Source organism: Brassica napus, unplaced genomic scaffold, assembly GCF_020379485.1.
Source record: "Brassica napus cultivar Da-Ae unplaced genomic scaffold, Da-Ae ScsIHWf_34;HRSCAF=63, whole genome shotgun sequence".
NCBI lineage: Eukaryota > Viridiplantae > Streptophyta > Magnoliopsida > Brassicales > Brassicaceae > Brassica > Brassica napus.
Window position 1 is genome coordinate 136,296 of NW_026016430.1, and position 24,724 is coordinate 161,019.

General features: G+C 30.5%; 1 protein-coding gene, 2 long non-coding RNA genes and 1 pseudogene across 3 annotated transcripts; 2 read left to right on the top strand and 2 right to left on the bottom strand.

Moving 5' to 3' along the window:
* Positions 1 to 368: 368 nt before the first annotated feature.
* LOC125603546 lies at positions 369 to 2,844 on the top strand (annotated as a pseudogene).
* Positions 2,845 to 6,578: 3,734 nt separating this feature from the next.
* LOC125603543 (3-hydroxyisobutyryl-CoA hydrolase 1-like) lies at positions 6,579 to 10,846 on the bottom strand. The gene is made up of 8 exons (XM_048774455.1): positions 10,531 to 10,846; positions 10,371 to 10,453; positions 8,770 to 8,853; positions 8,593 to 8,677; positions 8,421 to 8,506; positions 7,091 to 7,837; positions 6,961 to 7,002; positions 6,579 to 6,858 (listed from the first exon to the last, which is right to left on the bottom strand). Exons 2-6 carry the CDS (start codon positions 10,392 to 10,394, stop codon positions 7,619 to 7,621), a joined length of 498 nt encoding a protein of 165 aa, XP_048630412.1. The 5' UTR covers positions 10,395 to 10,453; positions 10,531 to 10,846; the 3' UTR covers positions 6,579 to 6,858; positions 6,961 to 7,002; positions 7,091 to 7,618.
* A 4,734-nt stretch (positions 10,847 to 15,580) lies between these two features.
* LOC106451539 lies at positions 15,581 to 17,922 on the bottom strand. Its single transcript, XR_001289597.3, has 5 exons — positions 17,780 to 17,922; positions 17,523 to 17,593; positions 16,861 to 17,204; positions 16,554 to 16,612; positions 15,581 to 15,806 (listed from the first exon to the last, which is right to left on the bottom strand). It is a non-coding gene; the product is annotated as an uncharacterized LOC106451539 (long non-coding RNA).
* LOC111215713 lies at positions 16,553 to 16,988 on the top strand. The gene is made up of 2 exons (XR_002664627.2): positions 16,553 to 16,672; positions 16,790 to 16,988. It is a non-coding gene; the product is annotated as an uncharacterized LOC111215713 (long non-coding RNA).
* Positions 17,923 to 24,724: the final 6,802 nt, after the last annotated feature.

A 24,724-nucleotide genomic window follows, 5' to 3' on the forward strand; every position in this document is an offset into this window, starting at 1 on the left:
ACCTTTTAATAGTATACTTTTAGTAGTATATGAGATGCTCGACATCAATCATATTATTAGGGAAACACTTGATCGAGTCCAAGATCGACAGCCAAATAAATAAATTAAAAACGTGAATCAATCAGAGTATTATAGAAAAAGAGACGATCGAGTCCTAAATTTATTGAAGAAACTCAACACTTGAAATTGTATTATTCCAGCCAAACTAATTTTGTAAAAAACTCAACACATGTTCACACTCAATTAGTAGAAGAAACTCAACTGTTCACACCCAAACAAATATTAAAATACTTTATTTTACTTGATATATACTCAGTTTCCATTTGTTTTTTTTTTTCATTTACATAATTCATTTTTCATTATTTTAAATGATCCTTAATTTTCCACTTCTCCAAAACGTCATTGGCTACGTATATTTGATATACCTTGCCTCTATATATGTTATTTAGCATATGTGATCATCGTTACTCATTCGCAAACAAAAATGGATAAAAGATGGAGTCTTCAAGGCATGACTGCCCTTGTAACTGGTGGAGCTAGCGGAATCGGGTTCGTTTTTCTACTCTCTAGCTGTATCATATCTTATATCATTGTTCCCTCTTTCAATGTAAGATATATGTCGATAATTTTTTGATAAGTTGTGGATGTTTTAGGCATGCTATAGTAGAAGAGTTAGCTAGTTTTGGTGCTACAATCCATGTATGCGACATATCTGAAACACTGCTTAATCAAAGATTAAGCGAATGGGAAAATAAAGGGTTTCAAGTGAGCGGTTCAATATGTGATGTATCCTCTCGGCCTGAGAGAGAAACATTGATGCAAACTGTCTCAAAGATGTTCGATGGCAAGCTGACCATTCTTGTAAGCTAATCTTAACTTTAAAAACTAAGTATGTTCTTATAGGAACAATACCTATTAGTAGGGAAAGATTCTTTTGGGGGTAAAATATAGTAAGACTTTTGTTACTCTTTTTTGTTTAACATAGGTGAATAACGTTGGCGTAGTTCGCCTTAAACCAACAACAGAATATGTGGCAGAAGATTTCTCGTTCCATATTTCAACAAACTTGGAATCAGCTTATCATCTTAGCCAGCTTTCACATCCTCTTTTAAAGGCTTCTGGATTCGGAAGCATTGTTATGAATTCTTCTGTTGGAGGGGTTGTATCAATGGAATGTGGATCCCTCTATAGTTTAACGAAAGGTACACCGATTGAAAGTTAATCAATAGAACTAGACGCATTAATATTGTGAATTTATCAATAAAAATGAATGTAATATACGAATAATTAAGTTGGTTCGTGTGGTGTCAAAATTCATAGCTAAAATGGTTATATATATGTATATACGTGTGCGTGTGTTGTGTGTTGTGTTTACATGTATTATTTTAGATCTAATTCATATAGATTCTTAAGTGAACGCAAGCAGTTACAGTTCTTTTAAAAAATGTAAAAATAGAAAGGTTTTCCATTCATTCATATATAAAGAGGTATTTCTTCGTACAGCTTTTTATTTGATTGTCCTAATTTACATCTTTGTGTGTTGTACAGGAGCTATGAATCAACTAGCAAGAAGTTTGGCGTGTGAGTGGGCAACTGATGGCATAAGAATTAACTCTGTTGCTCCTAATTTTATCCTCACTGATATGGCTGAACCTGTAATCAATAACACCCTCCACTTTTTCTTATCTATTATTTTCCAATTAACACTTTGTACTTATCATTTTTATGTCCTAATGTGAATTATCAGCATCTTGAAGACGCGGGTTACAAGAAGAGTTTGTTCAGTAGAACTCCGCTTGGTCGTGCTGGAGAGCCAAAAGAGGTTGCATCACTTGTGGCCTTTTTGTGTCTACCTGCAGCGTCATATATTACTGGTCAGACCATTTGTGTTGATGGAGGTCTCACTGTCAATGGTTTCTCATATAAGCGACAGGCTTGAGCCATACTTGTGTGTGTGTTTCTTAATAATTTGTCTATGCAATAAGAGAAAGTGATCCTCCTAGCTGTAGGACCATTATCTCATTTTCCATGTCCACAAGTTAAGGAATCGATGATTCCTTTTCCTTTGTTTCCTACATACATATTTCAGTAAAACGATAATGAATAAAGACAGGAGAATGATTCGTAACTATGGTTAGATAGATTAGGATATTTTACATTAAGAGTTTTGGTAATTTTCTATTTAATAGGTGGTTTTGAAGTTTTCCTTTTTATGATTAATAATAAATAAGCTTCCAAGAATTAACTTAATCTCTAAGAGAGGTTAGGTTAAAAGAAAGTAAGCTTTTTGGTTCATATCAACTTGGTATCAAAGCCGAACGATCCGATGGGAGATTATGATTCCATTAAATCCTTTGCTACTGAGTTGCGTGAGATGTTTCAAGATCTCCAAGCAATGATATTAGAGCTCGAGAAGAAAAAAAGAAAACAAGCAGTGTTAGATATGGAGACGTTTGCTCGTGCCCATGAAGAAACACGCAAGCAGACCAACACAACAAAGGAGAAACTTTATGAGGAGAACGTGGAGGAACTTCAAAAAGAGGAAAGTCTCCCCTTATATGAGACGAGCACTATAAAGTCAGACGCGTTAATAGTAACTCGACTAGAGAAATCTAACCACGAGGCAAAGAACGATTTGGGTGGCAGACAAATACCTAAAGTGAATGTTCTAAAATTCGCTAGGCGGTAACTAGCCTCTTTATAGAGGACTAGCGACTAGGCGGATTATTCGGAACCTAGGTGAAGCTTACGCGTTAGCAAATTATTGATTTATTTTATATATTTTATATATTTATAGGATATATTTTAGTTTTTAAGTTTAATTATAAAATTATTGTGATGAATTATCAAAATTAGATATACAAAACAGAAGAAAATAGACAAATTTGTAGATTTGTAATAATATTATTGCTTAATTTTACATATTTAGACAATTTTAGATTGATTTTAACCAATTTTAACCGATTTAGAACAGTTTAAACCAAATTGAGTCATATAAATTGGTATTAATCGGATTTTATGAAAATCGTTTCGGATAGGGGCGTGGACCTAGGCGCCGCCTAAACCGATTTCTAGAAGCTTGCCTAAAGTGCTAAAGAAGACGTCTAGTAGAACTTTCAGAAAGATATGGAGTTGTCAGATTCATATCACTGAGGGGATAATGATACGTGATTATGGTTAGATAGATTAGGATATTTTACATTAAGAGTTTTGGTATTTTCTATTTAATAGGTGGTCTCGAAGTTTTCCTTTTTATATTAGTTTAAGAGTTTTCTTTTTTCTACAAAGTTGTATCCCTATATAAGGTTTCATATATCCCTTATATATTAAAAGAAAATCATTGTAATAAATGCATTCCACTATAATAGACACATGACAGCTTTACAATGATTTGATAATAAATATGTTTACGTGTTCACACTATATTCATAAATGTGTTCACACTATGTACTTTGCGTTTTTTTAATATAAAACTCACATACATGGTTCCAATAAAACTTTGGACTTTTCGGTTCGAATAAAAATAGATAACGAATCAAAAGCCAAACTATATATATATTATTTTTATTGTTTACGGATAAAGTTGAGCAAAATATGCATAAGTTTTGATTCGATTCGTTATCCGTTTTGATTTGAACCAAAAAATCTGGATATTTGTAACTCTACGAAACAAATCAAATACTAAAATACAATATCTAAAAAAGAAGCAAATCACAAATACCAATATTTTTTGGAAGAAATATCTAATTCAATATGTTATATGCATATATATACATATATGTAAAGAATTATATATATATATATATATATATATATATATATATATGTTATATATTATACTTTATATCAGTTTTACAATATTTTTATGAATTAAATTTATTATATTAGGTACTAGAATTGAAAAAGTTAAATAATGTTTTATTTTTGTAATAAAATAGTATTATTAAAAAATTTCAATTATTTTTAAAATTTATTATATTTACGGATCAAATCGGATATTCTTTAAAATTCTAAAACATTTTGGATATCCGAGTCACCAAATATCTAGGTGGCTAAAGATCGAATCGACACGAATGCTTCCAAATACCCAGATATTTGATTTGTGTCCACTCCTATTTACAGATAAAATTTTATTTTCTTTATATGAAAAAATGACTAATGTCAAGGCTTTTTTATTTTAAACTAATTTTAATTTTATCTTTCATGTATTATTTTGAACAAAAATGTCATTTAATATTAATTAACAATATATTTGTCAACTATTTTTATATATTTTTTACATACACATATATGTGCACTTTGATGTGAGCACTTTATAACAAAATATTCACCACAACTGAAGTATATATATTTTTTTAAAGTTGAAATATTTTTTCTTAATGTTTCTTTCACTAGCGACCAAATTGTAGTGAAATTATTTGTCTTAATAATTTTCTTATCTTTTTCTTAAACTATTATCTGTTTAGAAACTATAATATGAAACTATTGGTTCGACGTGATGACTATCTAAAATTCATAACATGAAAAGAAATAAATAATATTAAACCAAAAAGTCAAACATTTTAACCGAATAAACTAAAATAAATATTAATTTAAAATAATAGTTATATTTTAGAAGATTAAAAACAAAAAAAAAAACTTAAAACGAACCAATATCCAGATTAAACAGATTTAATGTCTTTTATTAAAAATAATGAAACTAATAACCACATTCCGCGTAAGGCGCGGGTTATTACCTAGTGATTAATAATAAACAAGCTTCCAAGAATTAACTTAATCTCTAAGAGAGATTAGGTTAAAAGGAAGTAAGTTTTTTGTTTCATATCAGAGAACTTTGTTTTTTTTTAAGGAAAGTATTCTTATGTTTCGTGTTACTATGATCGAGACTTCTACTAAAATCATCGATTCCATTAACTGTTACTAAAATGACCAATAAGAGTGGAGGATTCTGGCCAATAAAAAATTGCTGAAAGACTGGGAATTTTCTGGTGGATGAGACTAAAAATGTAAACTATAGTTTTAGATGTCAATAGTCTGTTTTGACGAATACAATCATTGATGCAGACGTTAATACAGAAATCATGCAGAATGGGAGTACCATGCGGTCCGCATGATGCGGATGCAAGATGCCAAGGTAGAAAAGGATAAACATGTGATTTATAATTTGATGAAGTAGCTGACATAGTTTTTTTTTTTTTTTTTTTTTTTTTTTTTTGGTAAAATGTTAAATTATTATACCAATTTTCAAGTTTGTGACAGAAATTACAAAGATAACAAGTAGCGGAAGACGAAATTAAAACTAAACATCAGTTCCTAAACGGCACGAAAACAAACCCGAAGATAGCGGGACAAAGACAAAGAAGCTGATTAGCTATGAGTCAAGCTCAGACCTTACAAACCGAGACTGGTTGAGTACGAGAGCCGGGCACCACGAGCTACCGAGAGAAAGGCGCCCTCAAACCTTGAAACAACGGCTCCTGCAGCTTCCGACCACTCAAACGAAAACAGACTCGGATGAAGAATCCAAGCACGAAACCAAACTCAAAACACTCGACAACTAAACCTCCGACGGCACGAGAGAGAACCACCAAGCGACGATGCCGTCGTTCGTCAAGTCGTCACAGAGAATGCCGCCTCCATTCCAACTTGCCGTGACCGTTTACACCCATTGAACCGAAACCTCATAAAGAGATAACAGACCGAAAGGTGGCTAACCCTCCAGAAGCCCAACCGCAAGAGAAAGAGCCGTCCGCTAGACCAACAGCTGCACAACAACAAGAACAAGGTCCATACCACCAAACGAGCTCATCCAAGAGCCGCAATACCTTATTTTGAGAGAGGTGAAGCGTGGAGTACTCAGGACACGGCAAAGAACAAACCGGAACCACCGGAGACTGCCATGAAGAAGGGCAGGAAGAGCAAAGAACTCATCTGAGGCGCGTGAGCTACCACCACCACGCACTGCCGCGACCATCGCACGTTACCACTCGAGCTCACCGGAGACAGAGAAACTGACTCCTAGAGAGCCCACGCACGCCTACTGGAGACCACCTGTAGAAGAGGAGAGACCGAGCTTCAGATCCGCGACATCTGAAGCTGAACCGAACCCTTGCAGCTGAGACCAACCGCCACGCCACTGGACAGAAGAACTCGCCTAGCACGGACCAGCGTCGCTACAACCACCACACACCACCACTCAACCTAATGCACGACCAAGGCCAACAAAATCCAAACCCGGACAGAGACGCTACTGACGACTAGAAACAGAGCTTTGGAGGAGCCTACACCGTCCTCTAGTGCGGTAACCTCCGAGATCTGACTGAGAAACCAGAGACGCCTCCGGATCTGAACCGGATCTGGCGACCTTCACCATACATCAAGACACCGCAGAGAGAGACATGGGAAGACACAACAAAGAGGACAAAGGAGAAGAAACAGGAAAACGAAATCAAAGCCCGGCGGCCGCCTGAGAGACACTGCGGCGACCGCCGGAATCGAGGGGAGCGAGGCGGCGGAACCCTAGAGATGAGAGAGGAGAGAGCGTTTTATTATTTTTGGAGAGAGAGCGTTCTCAAAAGTTTATCACAAGTTTTACACATCTTAAAAAGAAGTTTTACACCAAAAAAAAAAACATCAGGAAACGGTCGCGTGACAACCAATGAAATTTGAGCTCCAACCAACGAACGATCACACATCAGCTTCACCACCTTCTCTAGTTCACAGCTTTGCGATTATTAAAGCAGGCAAGTTTTTCCTTGGTGAAAGCTTTAGATCCTCCCATCCATCCTCTTCATCCACTCTCTCGAAGTACCTCTCCACCATGTTATCCTTCATTTCTTCCAGACTCCGTGGCTCCCACTGTAGTTCAATATATGGCATTATATCAACAAATATGTCATAACAATAAATATAGTTTTTGTTAAATCTTTGGGTTTTCAATACAAAAAAAAAAAAAAAAACCTTTGGGTTCCTATCTTTGTCTATCACCACGGCTCTACAACCCTGCATCGTTAGACACGTTGCTGTAATGATCTCTACAGATAGAAACAGTTTCAGAACGAATATATACAATCAGGAAAGCAGACAAAACCTCCACAAAATCTTTGCTTATTTCTCTTTTCAACACATGACACACCATTCTATACTCACGGATAAGACACTGTTCCACCCCCTGAAACCGCCCTTCTCTTATCTGAAATTTCATACACAGAGTCAAGTTCTATCCCATTACTACACGTGCATGACACATTTGAGAAGCTAACCGATCTTAGAGAGATTTTAAGGCTTGCTGGTGATGCCTTCTTCAAAGCTCGAATGGTAGCTGAGATCCATTCATTTGGCTTTTCAATGGCCTCTTTCTCCTAACGAACACATATGATGGTAGATAGTATTGTACAAATGTAACTCAGTCAACTCAGGAATGCATGCAAGCCAACTTTTCCATTACATAAATGAAAAAAACTTACAAGTGCAGATATAATCTCTTCCATTGTTCTTCTCGAGAAGCACCTATCAATAACATCTAACCTGCGTAAAGAACTATTGAAAGCTCAAACCGGTACAAGGTTCAAATATTACTTGAAAATACAATCATGACCAAATCGTAGAAAATATTGTTTTAGGAATGCTTGCTATGTTGACATGACAAAAGATATCCATCGAACTCAAATACAAGTAAAAGGAGTAGATGAAAAAAAATGTTATACACTTGCCTGTAGTAAGCACTATGCTGTTTCAATTTCGGATGCTTAGTGTATGCATTGAGAATTGCTGAGGCAAAGGTAACTGGATCACTTGAACCAACTTTGCAAAGATCTGCTTCTAATGCAGTCAACCTCTGTGACATTAATGAGTAACCTTACTAAGTAAGAAATCCTTCTCAAATAAAATACTCTGGTTAACAATAGCGTGAAATGTAATAGCCTTCATCTCAAGGAAACAGAGACATTAAAGTTTTTTGCTGACTTGTTTGTTATCGACACATATAAGTTAAAACAGTCAACATAGACCATTGAGCCAGATAAAATAAGCATCATGAACAAGATGGCTCCAAAGATATAACTATAGACTACAGTATGAGAAATGGTTGGCCCGTCGTTGTTTTTGTAATGAGGCCTTAACCTACATATGTAATTCTTTCAATATTTACATATAAACTTATTTAACCTTCCAATAAAAAATATCTATATACCTCATAGTTATGCTATTAAGTTATAAAAAAAAATGCTATTAAGCTTTCTACATACAATATTTACATACAACTATGTATTTATTTTTTTCTCATCAACGTTGTCATAAGCTATTGGTGCCAGCAACAAGAAAAAAGCTATTAAATTTCATTGCATGCTGGCATAGTCTATTAGTGGCGCTATTATCCCGACAATGAGGAATACTAAAGATGTATGCAATAGAAGTTATACCGATGAAGGCACAAAATGAGTTGCAAGACCACAAGCAAGCATTTCGGCCCCATCTAACCTAGCTCCAGTGAGGCCAACATACTCTCCTGAATAAAAAACATACATGAAGGATGAGAAAAGCAGATAGGCTCAATATTTTGTCTACATTCAAAAACAAAAGAATTTTATCAACCAAAAAATCCAGGGAGCCTTGACAAGAAGTATGAGGCGCCTACATCTGGAAAGAGCCCCAGTTCTGTCTCAGGCATGGCAAAAACCTTGGAAAAAATAAACAAATTTTTTTAGCATGTTTCAGGTTTGCTATCTACTTGTCAACCATGTGCATGTTTTAGAAAAGAAAACAATATACCGTTTTCTCAGTTGCAATACGGAACCGACCATGGACGGAGATACCAGCTCCGCCTCCCATGACAATACCATTTAAAATTGAAATCTATAAAGTCAAATTTTTTTAATAGAAAACGAATTAGGCAATTGAGTAATTCACTAAAAGAAACTACACCAAATCCAGATCTGGATCCTAGAATCAACTATCCAAATCCACACCCGCTATATATATTTTAGACAACATTTTGGAACGCACTTTTTTAATCACAGGTAACAAGTGCTCGAGATTTTTAAATAACATTTTTTGTGGTATAGATATATCCTTTTATTTATTAGAAAATATATAATTATCATACGTATTATTATATGTATAATTTAATATGAAAAAGGCCGGATATCGAAATCTTTAAATCAAATTATATCCCTGTTATATTATTCGAAGAGAACTGTTATTAATAATATATAGCATTGGCATATACTCTAAAGTTATAGACCGAATTAAAAAAAAGCCTCATATATTCAATTATATCATTAAAAGGATCCATACACTAAGTCTATGTAACATTATTTGGGTCTCATTAGTTTGTACCAACTTGGAGTAGTGTCAAAGTTAAATTCAAATTGTAATCTTATTAATTTACTTGCCATTTATTTACATGCTGCATCAATGGGTACATAAAAGGTAATTATATAAGTTTACAAAAAGTTAACTTTACATATGCAATGTTTAGTGATTATAGTGTTTGTTAAAGAATGTATTTATGTAATATGTACCACTAATTTAGCAAAATAATTTTTGTATCTTTGACTCAATATAGCGATATTATTCTATATATACATATGTGACCATTGATTATAGTGTGTGTTAAGGAACATATTAATTTAATATGTACCACTAATTTAGCGATGCTAATTTTTGTATCTTTAACTCAATATACTGATTTTTAAAAAGGAAAATAATTAATAAGCCTAGAGAATATTTTATTACGAGCCCTCAATCCTAATTTCACAATATATAAATAGATATGTCGTTTGACTCAATATACATATGTAACCACTATTCCATGTTTCTATAAGATCTTTGTGGAGCTTTGGTTGCTTTAGATGATATATATATATATATATATATATATATATATATAGAAGATTTGCAAGTAGATTATGGTTATTATTCCAGAATTTTATTTTCATTAACAAATAGTGAGTATGTGATTGAAAGTATTATTGTTTATCAGATTACTTTTAGTCGTCGATAATTTTGGCTTTTTTATTTTTATTTTGAGAGAGACTAATTTTTTTAATAAAAATATTACATATAAAAATATTAATAAAAGTATTATTTTTAGTGGTCGACAAATTTTTTTCATCAACTCCAGCACCTCAGCAAATTTAAAAGCTGAAATAGAATTTATACAGTGATCTCTATATATCAAATGTTACATCTTAATTATATAACATTTATATATTTTTTACAATGACTTTTACATTTCTAATATATATAGTTTAAAAATTATAAATTTTATCAAATCAATTTATTCCGCGCAGGGCGCGGATATCACCTAATTTTGATTTATTATATCCTATTTTGGACCCAGTTATATTCGCTTTTCCACCTCAACATACCTGAACTTTGCTATACGTGGCCATGATATGGTCGAGCTTGTATTGTTCTGAGAAGAAATCCGCACCGACTCTCCATGACTTGCCTAATCCTCGAAAATAGAGATGACTGTGTAGAAGCTAAAAGCTAAGCAGGAAAAGAAAGATGGAAGGTGCTATATACCTTGTATGACGATGTCACGAAAAACAGGTAGAGGATCGCCACCAACACAAAAGGCTCTTCCCTGACCCTGTGGGAAAGATATTTAGTGTGTGCAAACCGGAAAAGATAAGGATACAGATTACCTTTAGGATGACGATTTTCACATTAGGGTCTTCCTCATATTCAAGGAACATTTGCATCAACCGAGTGATCTAGAGAAGATTGATTCAAGCCAAATATGTAAACTAGTGCACGTACGATGGGAGGAAGAAATAACAAGGGAAAAATTCAATACCATGTTGGAGTTTAGAGCATTCAGTTGCTTTGGTCTGTTTAGTGTCAAGATTCTAACACTAGATTTGTCGTCCACTAAAACCTGTTAATCAAATTTGATTTAGGGAGAGATGATATAAAAAAAATTTGGCGTTGTAGATTGGTAGCAAAGAGGAGAAAAAAAACCTGAGTCTCTGAGGCCATTTCGATTCGCTTCTTCCTCGCCTATTTCTTATCGAATTATGAGATGAATGATTCTTTTTAGAGACATTAAGCATATATATAGTGTTTAAAATTGGTTTGATTTCATTATAAAAATCAAATTCAAATGTTACATCTTCAAAATAATAATTGTGGTTTTCTAGACAGTCAATAATGAAGCTAGTTATTTGTTGTTTATTATTAATATTTGTATATATATTTTCACATTAGTTGATGTGATGGCCCTCTAGATTATTTGGCTTTCTATGTGAAGTATTAGTACATCAAAGTAGTCTAAATTATAGTTTGTATATATATATATATATATATATTAGTATACACATGACTAGTAATTAGCTCTAATAAGTGCTTCCTTAATTCTTTTCTTTCAAAAACATTGAACTTAAACTAATATTAATAATCTAAATTTAGAACAATTTAATCAATAAATAAATTTTTATAACTAATATTTTCATGAGAATATTTTATTTTATTAACATATTAGATAGATTTTGCTGACTCTAATGAAATTTCTTACACGTTAAAAAATTATAATTAGTTGGAATAAGACATGTGCCTTGATTAGTTTTAGGAAAAGTTAAGCTTAATAGCTAAACCATTTAGATATAATTATACGTCTCTCGTGGAAAGAAGCAAAGGAAATCGCCAAAAATACAACATTCTTTTTTTTTTTTTGTCAAACCATTTTTGTCAAACCATTTTTTTGTCAAATACAACATTCATAGTACCACTTTTCATGTTTACATTAACCATTTTTATCCTGATTTTTTAATAAAGAGTAAAAAATATTTATAACTTTAAGATTAATTAATCTAGACTAAGTGTATAGAGTTGAGGGGTGGGATATATTTTTTGGAATGTGAAATTTAAGATTCTAATAAATATATAAATAAATACTTAAACATATTAAAAAATAGTTGCAAAAATAATTTTTGATTTTCAGAAAGAAATTTTGAAAAAAGAAAACTGAAAAAATAATTCAAAAAAGAAAAAAATTATAAAAATTTTGAATTTGAAAAAGTATAATTCGTAAACATAAAAAAAAGAAATTATTTTTTTTTTATTTATTTAAATAATTATTTATTATATATATGAAGATAACAAGAGTATAAGAGTCTTTCGCCACTTAAAGAAAAATGTATTTTTGAAAATGTATCTTTAGTGGTGGTAAACATGAATAATGGTAACAAAAAAAATGATAAACATAAAAATTCTCCAAGAAACAAGCATGAAACTTAGTGCGGTAAGAAACATAAACGGAAACGGAAACACTAGTTACCAAAGGAGAAAAAAATGTATATATATATTTTGTAAAATATTCTAAATATTTTTTGTATTTTAAAATATAATTTCTTTCATTTATTTTTACTTAATTTGATATTTATAATTTAAATTTTTATGTTTAATACTAAACTTATGTTCATTTGTCTTCAAAAAGAATTAATAATTGAAAAGTTATATTAATTAATATTGGTACATTACAACATGTCACAATTTACTGAAAAATAAATATTTAATACATCATGCATGGTAAACATGTTTAAATTTATATAATAAAATGATGTATAGAGTATCAGTCTTTCAACGGATGCAAATGTTGTTAACCCATTAACCAAACTTCTTCGTCTAGGCATGAAAAGTCATACTATATACTGCTATAGATATTAAGTTAAGATGTGATATTAGTTTAGTGATGGAGTTTTCTTTAATGATTTGATTTACATAAATTAATGAAAAATTGTTTAATTATAGAATTAAAATAATAGTCAAAAAATAGTTTATATCATTTTTATGGATCATCAAATATGTGATCTGATCATGAAGTCATATAAGTGACAAATGACGTAAGATATTGAAGTTCATATTTGTTAGTTTGGGACATAAATAACCATGAATGACTAATATGTGAGGTAATTAATGATTAACTTTTACACTTGAGTTTGTCATGATTTTTTCTTGTGGACTAGTTCATTTTGATTTGTGAAAAGTCAGTTGTAACTGGTGAGTATAAACATATTGGTTGGATGTTCTATGAAGTTTTTAAAGAACATAGATGGAACAAAATGGTATTTGTTCATCCTATATTACTGAAGATAAATATCTCGGTAATGGTACTGGGACTGTGGGTGTCAACATCTTAGGAAAACGATATTTCTGCTTGAAGACAACCCTAACTTCCGCCGCCTCTCTCCGACATCGGTTGGCTTCTTGCTGGTGTCGGAGATCTCCTCTCTTTCCCTTCCCTCTTTTCCTCTTGCTCCACGATGGCTCTGTTTCTCTTTTCCCGATATACTCGGGGCCCTGGTGGTTGTCTCCGTCTCTGTCTCTTCGATCTCGCCGGCGGATCTGGAAACTCGTGGCGTGTCTCGACTCTCTGGTGTCTCGGCGAGGGTTGTTAGGGTGAGAGCTTTGAGTGGTGTCGGCTTTTAAGGTTTGTGGTAGGCGCTCCGGAAGTTTTCTTCTCGTTTCCGGTTCGTCGACCTAAGGTGGTGGCACGTGGAGCGGTAGCAGCGTCTAATCCCTCAGATCTGGTGTCTTGAGCTTCATCGTGCCGATTATCTTTCAGATCTTAGATGGATTTGGAGACGGCTCTGTGTCGGTGTGCTTCTTTCTCGGGGTATCCTGAGAGCGGGCCCCGTCGCTTGTTTCTCTCTCATGTGGGACTGTTCGGTGGTTCTCTTCCGTTTCAAGGCGTGCTCGGTGCCCTGAAGCTGTCGTGTGTCAGCTCTTGTTCTCTGGTCTCAGTGTGTGTAGGTGAGGGGTCTTCAGGTGTTGGTTGCGTCTATGCATCTGACGTTTCTAGGTTTTAAGTCTGCTCCCCGTTTCGTTTGCTCGTTCCTCGTCCTCTCTGTTCTTCTCGACTCAAGGAGGCAGTAGCTCCTCTGTTTTGGGTCTCGTTACCTGCTCTCCGCCGCTGCTGGTTTCGTGTCACCGAAAGTGTGCAGCCTTCGGGAAAGAAGTTTATGTCATATGGTTCTCAGTTGATGCACGGGTTCGGTGTTGTGTTCCTCTGTTGAGTCGACAGGTTATGCTTTCCGGTGACAGCTCGTGGTCAAGTTGCTCCATCCCAGTGTCGTCTTAGTTTCCACTTGGTTCTTGGCGTCAGGAGCAATTTGCTTTCTTCTTTGCAGGTAATTATTGGTTCGGTTTGGTTGCTATCACTTTGCCCACTTTTTGCTGCAGGTACTGGAGACGGGAACTCTCTCCTTCAACGGTGATGTGGAGCCTATCCAGGAATGAACTCTGCCCTTCATTTTTGGTCTGCGCATTGGGGGGTTTCAAGTTTTAGTGTTTGGAGTTTGGCTCGGTTGATCGCCTTTAACGACTTCGCTGGAATGGCCTTGGTCTTGGCCTGTGTTCTTCTTTTGCCACCAATTCAGTCTGTGCTCTTCTCATGCCGCTGTGGCAGTGATGTAGCGTACATCCTAAACCCCTTGAGCTTTGGTTTTCTTATTTCCTTTTTAAGTTATCTACGTTTTTCTTTTTAGCTTACGTTTAGATTTTCCTTTATTCTTTTGTTTTTGGACTTATGTCCCTATATATTGTGATGTCTTGGCTTTGTGAGAGACACGACTTTTGAATTATTGATTAATATACTTAGAGCTTTGGTGTTAACAAACTCTTGAATCCTTACTACCGGGCATTCTATAAGAACTCAACGGCATTAAAAAGACTTAAATAACGGGTATTCTCAGAATTCAATGTTACCTTCGCGTTATCGGTTACTAAAGGTACTTCCGCTCCTTCAGACAGCCAAGGCTGAGGAAAGCTTTGTTTGTAAGGGTTATCAGCTGTTGCCGGCTCCTCTCTCTATCGTTGGTGACTGGTCTTCATGTGACTGTTTTCTTGTTGTTTACCAATACCAGTGATAGAAAACACTAAGAGCTTGGGTTTAGTAATTCTTTTGGGTGGGAATTGTTGTTTCAATTTGAGTTTTGTGCTTAGTTCCCTGTATTTTATTATGTTTTCTTACTTGCATGTTGTATTTCAATTCAATTTATGAAAACCCTTTCTTCAAAAAAAAAGAATATAAATATCTCAGCGGCAAACGAAAATTGATATTGAAAAACACATAGTTATGCGCAACTGAGATGATTGTCAGTCGTTCATTTAATCAATATAAATGAAAATTAGATAAACATGATATAGCATAATTAGGATGATAACATTTTTACTTTATAGTGAGATCGAGATATATAGATAAACAGATATTATGAAAGTAGATGATTCCAATACAAGTAAGACATTGCTGAAAATGTCCTCAAATGTGTTGTATCTATTCTAGTAGAAATTGTAACGTCATGTTCGATAATCGTACAATAATTTGTGGTTAATATTTTGCTAAAAACCTATTATAGTTTATGGATTAAGAATTTGTTAGTAATATTATTTGCGTTTTTTTGAGTTTTATTGTGTAAAATACACGTGTAATAGAAATTATATTGTTCGATAAACATTAAACATAAGGCGTTAACCTAGTTGTATCAATACTATTAAAACAGAAGACCCTTTTTTGAGGTGCCCTTCTGTTTTGAAAATATTTACAGCTCTGTGCCACTGCTTTATTTAAAACATATGCTTTTTAATTATATGGATATATTATCGATAAATCTTTTAATCCAGCTACAATTTAATTTAAAATTTCCATTCCCATCGGGCCAAGCTAAGTTTTACAAAAACCCATAATCGTTCTTCATTCCTTATAAAGTACATTTTTTCTTAGCTCTTGAAACTAAAATTTTGTTGCCTCTATCAACGCTCACTTTTCAACATTGAAACATATCGATGTCACATACTGGATCCTGCATTTTCAACATTTAAACTATACATTATTATACACATCAGTGTTTCAACCATTCATATCTTGCAAACAATATTGTAGGTACAATCAGTTGTATAAGATTCAACATTTCAATTATACATGTTGCACTATTCTAAAATATGAATTTCTAACATATATGAACATAATCGTGTAAATATTTTCTTGAAAGATTGCATTTTTAGATGTATAGATTATGAAATAGAGACAAGCCCTTAGACCCCAAATACTTAAAAAAATATATTAAAGCCGATAAATCATTAAAAAATTAATTATCTTAATACTCAAATTTTTGAATTTAACGAGATTACTAAGTTGCAATATACTCGGGTATTATTTTTAGTTGCAAATATACATTCAAATTAAGAACCCACAAAATAGAAACAAAATATCCGGAAACAAGAATAGTGAAATATAAACAAAAATCGCGGAGTTGTAAAACAAAATATCGAATATACTAAGCATAAATAGATCTGGCCAATCATTATAGTTGCAAATCTTCTATTCATGATTCACTATAAATCAATAAATCTAATTTTCCATAACTTAAATAAACTTGATGGTCAAGATATGGATTATGACGGTATATTCTCTAACTGTATTGAATCGGAATATGCTAAAGTCACAGCCTAAAGCTTTCTTATATAATATTTCATTTGAAACCTCTAAAGCAAACACGTTATTTTCTAAAATTTTTGATATCATGTCTTACAAACAAAAGATATCATACCTTGATCAGATTAGGCCATGGCAAAAGACGTGGTTGATCCAAGCCAAAGTGGTACACACCTGAAACCATCCAATATCGTGTTTGGTGAGAGTTTGGAAATCATATTAGCAGACAAACATGTAATCAAAATTAATCATCTAACATAGATTAGCATATAGATGTTTTGTGTTTCGTCTGTGTTTGTTTTTGTGAGATCGTGGTTAAACACCTATGTTATTTAATTTATTTTCTTGCAGGGCTGCAAAATTCAAGCTACATTTAACAAGAACTATTTGAATTCTTTGGAGAATGAATGCAAGAAGTATACCTTCGGAGTATTGGGGTCCATATTAATTTGTCTGGCATAAACTTTCAAGAAGTATGCATTCGATTCTTCGAAGTCATCACAACACTCATCGCAATAACAATATAAGTCATCGGATACAACATGCAAAACAGATCGAAAAAATTAGTTAGATCAAATTATTGTTTGTTCTTCATAAAACGTTTAAACAGAACGAGCTAGCTATGGATCAAGAGAAAGGCAAAGATGTAACCCTACGGATTTGATTAGGTGCTTTTGTCGGGGGAGATCTTCATCTTCATCTCTTAAGCAAAGACGAACCGACTGTTGAGAGTTAAATGTTTATTTTTCTTCTGTCAAATAGTAATCTGAAAAAGGAAAAAAAATTATATTTTTGGGTTCACTTAATGAACTTTGAGCCCATATGTTTTAATTAAAAAAGCATGAGGCCCGAACCTAAAACCCATCTCTAACATATAAATAAATACATTATATTTTATGAAAATGAGTTATTTATTTTAAATAATTACATAATTGTATTTCAAAGTATTTTAAAACAAAATCGAGATTTATTAAAAGTAAAACATAAAATATTTACTTATTTTTTGTTTCATTTCAGCAAAAAAAACAAAAAAAAATTGAGGTAATGAAACACGTTATACGAGCGAGCATATCAAGTGACAAACCTTTGGAGTTTTTGTGAGATTAATGCCAAATCGAAGGAGTTCACCATGATCTTTCTTTGACTGCCTCAGATCTGCTTTGATTTCATCAGGAGTACACATTAAACCCGATTTGAAACAACATGCAAAAGATAGCAAAAACCAAAAAAAAAGTTTGCAAGTAATATTTTGTGTTCACGATATGCAAAAGATAGCAAACAACCTGCTATATTCAAAATCATTATTCTAACAAGGATGAAGAAAATAAAGAAATGATTTACCCTGGAGATCGTCCATGACTCGATAACTCTCTATAATCGCCATTAGAAATAATCTGTTTTTTTTTTTGTGTTTGCAAACCGATGTCTGAAAGAAGATATTTTTTTTGGTTAATGTTTTGGTTTACATCAAAAGATAACGACTGGTCTTGGGTCGATTTTTACGTATGTGGTTTGATGTGGGCTTTGCTTAATTTTTCTTTTTCAATTAATATGCGGGCCCATTTTAGTTTTGTTTAGGTTAATGTTCGAAAAGCAATTATATAGCAAATATAAATAATCTTAATTACAAAATAAGAATATTATAAACTATTTGTCAAAGAAACATTACAATTATCTTTGAAACGAAACTACAAAAATTTCCCGGTTCATAGTCATTAAAATATTTAATAAGATTCATAGAAAAATATCATACAAAATTTAGATCACGAGTTTGCAACTAATTTTATATAGTAATATATAATAACAGTATTGATATATAAACTTTGTTAATAAAAATAAGTTTAAATCAATTATTTATCAAATACTAGATAAATTGTACAAACAGAAGTCTTGGCGTATAAATTGAAAACCGAAAACTGAACAGAAACAACATAAAAAAAAACAAAACTGAATCATATTCACAAATATTTTAACGGTTCCTATATCGCTGAAACAGAAAGACCGAAACCAATTTAAACCAAACCAAAAATCGAATGGGTACTCGAATATCTTAAATACAATTTATATACCTTAAAATATTAATTATATTTAGTTTAAAATTACCAAATTCGGGTGGGCGTTCGGGTACCCATTCGGGTTCGGTTCAGGTCTATTCGGGTGTCGGGTTTTCGGTTTCAAAAATTTCAGCCCCATTTGGGTATTTCTAAATTTCAGTTCGGATTCGGTTCGGATCTTTGCGGGTTCAGTTCGGGTTCGGATAACCCATTTAAATTATTTTATAAAATTTTAAATTCATTATATACTTTAAATTTCTTAAAATCTATAAACAAAATAATATATTGCATATAAATTTGAATAGCATATCTCAAAGTACCTAAAATTAACATATAAATTAGTTTGGTTTGAATATTTGGATTGAGAATCAATAGATATTTTAAGTATTGTTGGTGTTTTGAGTATACTTTAGCTATTTTATACATGTACTTTTGACTATTTGTATATATATATATATATATATATAAGTATTTTGGACAACTTAAAAGTATCTTATATATTTTGATGGTCTTAATATATAGTAAATCTAATAATATTTAATATATATAGGTATATAAATCAATTTCGGATATAATCGGGTTCCCGAAATACTTCGGTTCGGATCGGGTTCGGTTTCGGTTCTCTAACTACCAAAATTTTGAATTCATTCGGATATTTAAACAATTTCGGTTCGGGTTCGATACTATTTTTTCGGGGGTACGGTTCGGTTTTTCGGATCCGAGTTTTTTTGCCCAGTCCTAATACTACTTATAATCGAACAAACCAAGCAATGGATTACACTATTACTTTTTATCCAAGATATTTTTTTTTTGTTATTTCCCAATAGAACTGAATCACCCAAAACAATTATTCGAAATATTTGAATTTTTTCAAGTTATCCGATACTGTATCCAACAAAATCCAACATGTGATTTTATCCGAATTATTCAAAATTATCCAACAAATAAGAACCGAAAACCGAACTGAACTCAAATTTTATCAGATTCCTAATGTTGTTATCTTAACCAAACCAAAAATTAATATAACCAAACCGAAACAAAACCCAAATTCATAAATAATCAAACAGTTCTTTTATCTCTTGGACCGAATAACGAAGATCACAACTGAATTGGCACAAACTGAAAGTAAAAAAAATACTGAAACTGAACACAAAACCGAACACCCGTGGCTAAAAATATTAGTGAACTGGCGGGTTAGTAAATTTTTCAATAAAAGATAATCCCGCGCTTTCAAAGCGCGGGTCAAAATCTAGTTAACACTTAAGGCTTTCCCAGCCAACGAACTCAAAAAACAAATAGTTTTTTTTCTAGAGGGTTTATTAAAAATTTATAGTTTGTTTATTTTTGAGAATATATCTCACGTCCCGTCCCGTTCCGATATAGATCAGGTATAAACACCACATTTGTAATGCTATAAATCTAAATTTAGCTTGTTCATTTTTCAGCTCAAAATAATAAGTATATTTGAAACTATAAAATCTATATTAATTCAGAACTAGCATAAGATTCAAAGCTACTGAGTTGATAAATATTATTTAAAAATTATTTTATATCGGTATGAATTCTAATTGTAGTATCAGAGCCTAATTGGTATGAATTCTAATAGTACGACCGGTTTGATGTATATGTGATATGCTTACTAATAATTATGTGTTTCAGCATATCTAAATTTTACACAGTGTCTGCAAATAATTGGTATGCTTAAATCATAAAGATTGTCGGATAATAATCATATTATAATTGCTTGCTGTGAAAGTGTTTCAAATTTTAAATTTGACTCGTGGATATCCTTGCTCTGAACATAAAAAAAAATTATTCATGGGAGAATACTAATTTGGTCAACTAGGTTCATGATCATCGATCTATAATTATTCATATACATTGTTTTTCTTTATTATAATAAAGAAAGCATGTGATTATTAGATTTTTAGATTAAATAAATGGTCCAATATAATTAGCTTAATCATTAAAAGTTTGAGATGGCGAATATCCCCTATATATTATTTGAGAAGCATTGCAACATTTTTTGTAGCCACGTGTCATCACTAGAATGATTCTTAGAATCCTTAGAGAAATAGGTTGGTTCATCTAAATATATAATAAGCTTTTTATTAAACCACAATAAATACATTATTAATGTGCTTCATTATTTCCTTAAATCAGATTACGGAATTGCCTAATGTGGCTAAATTATATATGACAATTAATGATTGTGAATAATAAAGATTTGATAAAAATAAGTGTGTATTATAATTATATTTGTTTAATTTTAAGCTATTAAAATAAATTAAACAATCATAGTAACCATATAATAAAAATTAAAACAAAATTATTTATTTATTATATTTTGAATTTTTAAAAACGAGTATAAATTACTAAAATTGTTAAAAGTTTCACATTCAAATTTTGTGATCTATAATTTAAAACTTTTGTTATGACATGATACAAATAATTAAAAAATAATATAAGTTGAAAGTCTCATTTAATAATTATCAAAAATAAAAGACATATAAATATATGTATCATTTTAAATTAAATTATATGCCATATAAAAATACATAAATATCTTAATTTTGAAATTTACTTTGATATAAAAAATTTGAAAAAATATTGACAACTTAATGTTTTAAAATATTATAAATTACTTAAACCATTAATCCCACAATAAAAATTTTGTTATCACTAATTTAGACTTTTTGCTATAACATATACAAATGATAAAAAAACAATATGAGCAAAAAGCATCATCTAATAAATATTAATATTAAATATATCATATATATATTACTATCATTTAAATTTAATTATATATCATATCAAATAGAAAAAATATTTTTTTCGATTTATAAAATTTATTTATATGTTTGCACCAATTTAATTATATAAGTAGTAGATAATGACTTTTTAATTACTCAATATATATTTATTATTTCATAATAGGTTATAAACATATAATATATAAAATAATTTATATATATAATATTCATTCCGCGCAAGGCGCGGATCTTAACCTAGTTACATAAATATTTTAGCTAATCTTATAGATTTAGTGCAAGATTTATTTTGGTTAACAATATAATTTTCTAATCCAGACTGACACCATTCGTTTTGGTTTAAGCTATAAAATAATGGTTTTGTTTGGTAAAAACCGTATCTCCTATATATTATTTGAAAAGCATTGCAATATTTTTTATAGACACGTATCATCACTAAAATGATTCTTAGAATCTTTAGAAAAGTACGTTGGTCCATCTAAATATATAATAACTTTTTATTAAACTACAGTAAATACATTATTAATGTGTTTCATTATTTCTTTAAATAAGATTACGGAATTGTCTAATGTGGCTAAAGTATATATGGTAATTAGTGATTTTGAATAATAAAGATTTAATAAAAATAAGTGTGTATTATAATTATATTTGTTTAATTTTAAGCTATTAAAATAAATTAAACAATCATAGTAACCATATAATAAAAATTAATAAAATTATTTATATATTATATTTAGAATTTTTAAAAATGAGTATAAATTATTAAAAATGTTAAAAGTTTCATATTCAAATTTTGTAATCTATGATTTAAAATTTTTGTTATGACATGATACAAATAATTAAAAAATAATATAAGTTGAAAGTCTTATTTAATAAGTATCAAAAACAAAAGATATATAAATATATGTATCATTTTAAATTAAACTATATGTCATATTAAAATACAAAAACATCTTAGTTTTGAAATTTACTTTGAACATTTTTTTGATAAACAATTTGAAAAAATATTGACAACTTAATTTTTTAAAATATTATAAATTACTTAAAAAATTAATTCCACAGTGAAAATTTTGTTATCACTAATTTAGACTTTTTGCTATAACAAATACAAATGATAAAAAAATATGAGCAAAAGCATCATCTAATAAATATTAATATTAAAATATACCATATATATGTTACTATCATTTAAATTTAATTATATATCATTTCAAATAGAAAAAATATTTTTTTCGATTAATAAAATTTATTTATATGTTCGCACCAATTTAATTATATAAGTAGTAGATAATGATTTTTTAATTATTCAATATATATTTATTTTTTTATAATATGTTATTAACATATAATATATAAAATAATTTTTATATATAATGTTCATCATGCGCAAGGCGCAGGTCTTAACCTAGTATTCATTATAATGTTTCAGATTTTGAGAGCTTGGAACGTGTTCGTTTTGGTATCTTGTTCTAAAACCTAGCTAGGTATCTTGTCCGCATGTGCGGACGTAATCTTCTTATAGATATTTATTATTTTATATTTTCTTAATTCAAAAACAATTTTTAAGTTATTATTTATATTCTTAACAAGTTTGAACCAAACATAAAATAATTTATTATGACAGAAAATTTCATTAAAACATATATATACTAATTATTATGTTGAATTTTTCAACATACTCATATATTAGAAATGTTTTAGACTATATTTTTATACAAATATTTTTCTTCATTAATATTTAATTATATATTGTTTTATATCTTAATTTTTATAACAAACATAATACTTAAAGATAACAACACAATATATAAGTATTATCTTGTTTTTTAGAAATATAAAATATTTTTTCAAGATAAAAACAAAATATATGAGAATTATCTTTTTACAAATTTAATATTATTAATATAAAATACGTTTAAAATTAAATTATTATATATAAAAAAATTATTAAGGGTAACAACGACATTAACCAGTGTAACTTTTAACGTGAGAGCTCGACTCCAAAAATTTTACTACGCAAATAATAGTATAGAGTAGATTAGGCCTTGAAAAAATAAGATTAAAATTTATATAATAATTTTTACTCCAATTAAAATACATATATGATATGTATTATTCACACTATTTTATATTCAATATAAAACTTGGATTATATATAAAACTGAATTAAGATTAAGTTTTCAATTAATATCAAGTACATTGATGCATATCCAATCTTATAAACTATCAAAGTTTATTTTGTTATATGATAGACTTGCCAAAATAAGATGTATATAATTATATGAGTGAGATAGATGATGACAATTACCATATGAATGTAAGATTAATTTACTTGATTAAGCTATCAAAACGGTTTTGGACGTAAAAGTATAAATAAGACATAAGATGTCGTCTAACATCCCAAAAATTATATTTGATATAAGTGGTAAAGTGTTACTTACCTAAATAATAGAAATTATATTGTTCGATAAACATTAAACCTAAGGCGTTAACCTAGTTGTATTAACACTTAAGGTTTTCCAGCCAACGAACTTAAAAAACAAATAGTTTTTTTTCGAGAAAGGGTTTACCAAAAATTTATAGTTTGTTTATTTTTGAGATTAGATTTCACGTACCGTCCCGTTCCGATATAGATCTGGTATAAACACCACGTTTGTAATGCTATAAATCTAAATTTAGCTTGTTCATTTTTCAGCTCAAAATAAATAAGTATATTTGAAACTATAAAATCTATAATAATTCAGAACTAGCATAAGATTCAAAGCTATTGAGTTGATAAATATTATTTAAAAATTATTTTATATTGGTATGAATTCTAATTGTAGCATCAGAGCCTAATTGGTATGAATTCTAATAGTACGACCGGTTTGATGTATATGTGATATGCTTACTAATAATTATGTGTTTCAGCATATCTAAATTTTACACGGTGTCTGCAAATAATTGGTACAATTAAATTAGAAATAATTGGTTTCATTAAATTATAAAGATTGTCGGATAATAATCATATTATAATTGCTCGCTGTGAAAGTGTTTTAAATTTTAAATTTGACTCGTGGATATCCTTGCTCTGAACATAAAAAAAAACATTATTCATGGGAGAATACTAATTTGGTCAACTAGGTTCATGATCATCGATCTATAATTATTCATATACATTGTTTTTCTTTATTATAATAAAGAAAGCATGCAATTTTTAGATTTTTATATTAAATAAATGGTCCAATATAATTAGCTTAATCATTAAAAGTTTGAGATTGTGAATATTACATAAATATTTTAGCTAATCTTATAGATTTAGTGCAAGATTTATTTTGGTTAACAATATAATTTTCTAATCCAGACTAACACCATTCGTTTTGGTTTAAGCTATAAAATAATGGCTTTTTTTTTGAACCAAATGGCTTTGTTTGGTAAAAACCGTATATTCATTATAATATTTCGAGAGTTTGGAACGT

Coding starts and splice junctions, on each gene's coding strand:
- LOC125603543 (XM_048774455.1), bottom strand. CDS start 10,394: ATGGCCACGTATAGCAAAGTTCAG. Junction 8,678..8,769: donor GTATTGCAACTGAGAAAACG/GTATATTGTTTT, acceptor ATTTTTTCCAAG/GTTTTTGCCATGCCTGAGAC. Junction 7,838..8,420: donor CTCATTTTGTGCCTTCATCG/GTATAACTTCTA, acceptor TTAATGTCACAG/AGGTTGACTGCATTAGAAGC.